Raw genomic sequence first — 1,813 nt, forward strand, 5'->3', positions numbered from 1 at the left:
ATTACTTTACCGAGCGAAATCCGCGCCATTGTCTCTTTTGCTCAGTGATTAGCACAAATTGCCAAGAGAACTATTGTTCTAATATCGTCAATGTTGTCGACGATGATTTTTTGACGCAATGGACGAGGACGACGTATGCCTCGATACCGTCAGGGTCTTTAATACTGAGGAATCACTTCCATCGACCTCGGGTGCTTAACTTGAAGAATTTTATAACCTATTTTCTATCAATAAACGTGTAAAACAGTTATAATTATTCATTTATGTACTTCTTTTTGTAATCCTCATTCACATTATTATCCCATTGAATATAAAAAATACCCAATTAAAGAAGTACAATATTTGAATGATATTTGAATGGTTGCAATATTTAATATTTGCATAAAGTACAATTTTTAAATAGTTTGTCGATGTCGACCTTTTTATATTGCGACTGGCACGGATTTCGCTCGGTAAAGTAAAGTAATTGGAACGTACTTCACAATCCAGGAATTTCCTAATAAAACATTATCAAAAAGAGTAGCTGATTTTACACATAATATACTCGACAGTCGACACTGGCCATGGCTAGATAGCCGAAGTGCCATATTAAGAAAAAAAGGCATTTGACACTGACAAGTGACAAATGACTGGCATGTCATAGGTCGCTCGTCATTCGTCAACTCGTCAACGTGTAATTCTTTTTGGAGTAAAAACCAAGTAAAAACTTAAAAATATTATTTGAATTCGGTGAAGAGAAAATATTATAATGTATTAGACATACATTAAATTTGGTGAAACAATATAATTACAAAGTACGTGGACTCTAAACAAAAATGGTGTTATTAGAGAATGAAGAGGTAAAATTTTCATTGTGATGAGATTTATAATTTCGGTACGATACATAATGTAAGATGAATGCTTGTAATTGCTAACCTCTTATTTTAGTTTCTCTCGGAGCTCAGCAAATTGTTCCAAAAAGCACGGTCATCAGGATCAGTTACAATGACTATGAAAAGATGTAAGTTGATTAAAATAATATTATGTATAGGTTACTATGTGCCTTGTATATATTGTATATGGATGATAAACGTGGTAGAAAATCGCACATATTGAATAAAAAATTATTTAGAAGCTTAAAATACGTTACTTCTTTGAACAGATGATGGCAGAACAAAACCAATGCCCCGGGATGGCGCCCCACTTATCAAGAATCCAGAGTACAAATGTTTATTGAGGGCTCAATCTGGCAGCAAAAAGATATCTACTGTTGTTGAACAAAGAGATGTAGAAAAGTTTACTACAGCATACTCAAATCTACTAAAAACTAGTGTGAACGGATTAAAACGATTAAAGAAACCTAAAAAGAAAACAATGGCTACACAATAGTACAGAAAGTGTCATAAGAGACTGAAACCTATTATTTTATATGATACAGTGCACATACACATGAAATGGACTTTGCATTAGACCACTGTGTGCAGCTTAGTGCCGGATGTCCATTGAAAGTGCTCTTCTCTTGTTTTAAAGATTTGAAGAGTTGGAATCTTGTCTTCCAAGCTGGTGACAGTTGAGCATGTAAACTGTGATTCTTTATACATGCCTAAAATACAAATTCAAGTCATAAACTTTGTATTATTTATTTTACTTTTTTTTCACAAATTATGTACTAACATGGCAAGATTGGTTATGAATTTCATTTGTACACGTCAAGCTGAATATAAATCTTCTTTTAATGATGACAAAATATAATTTTAACCAAATTTTAACAGCCTATAAGGCGACGCCTTGATAATTCCCCCCCCCCCTAACTTCTAAAGTAGGGGCACGGTAA

General features: G+C 33.5%; 1 protein-coding gene across 1 annotated transcript; it reads left to right on the forward strand.

Moving 5' to 3' along the window:
• Positions 1–656: 656 nt before the first annotated feature.
• LOC121725997 (signal recognition particle 14 kDa protein) lies at positions 657–1,607 on the forward strand. The gene is made up of 3 exons (XM_042113216.1): positions 657–839; positions 928–1,000; positions 1,142–1,607. The coding sequence occupies exons 1-3, from the start codon at positions 816–818 to the stop codon at positions 1,366–1,368; spliced, it is 324 nt and encodes a 107-aa protein (XP_041969150.1). The 5' UTR covers positions 657–815; the 3' UTR covers positions 1,369–1,607.
• The last annotated feature ends 206 nt before the right edge of the window (positions 1,608–1,813 follow it).

This window comes from Aricia agestis, chromosome 4, assembly GCF_905147365.1.
Source record: "Aricia agestis chromosome 4, ilAriAges1.1, whole genome shotgun sequence".
Lineage (NCBI taxonomy): Eukaryota > Metazoa > Arthropoda > Insecta > Lepidoptera > Lycaenidae > Aricia > Aricia agestis.

Bases quoted from the DNA above. Each gene is read 5' to 3' on its own strand.
- LOC121725997 (XM_042113216.1), top strand. From the start codon at position 816: ATGGTGTTATTAGAGAATGAAGAG. The intron at 840-927 runs GTAAAATTTTCA...CTCTTATTTTAG, and splicing joins TGTTATTAGAGAATGAAGAG to TTTCTCTCGGAGCTCAGCAA. The intron at 1,001-1,141 runs GTAAGTTGATTA...TTCTTTGAACAG, and splicing joins TACAATGACTATGAAAAGAT to ATGATGGCAGAACAAAACCA.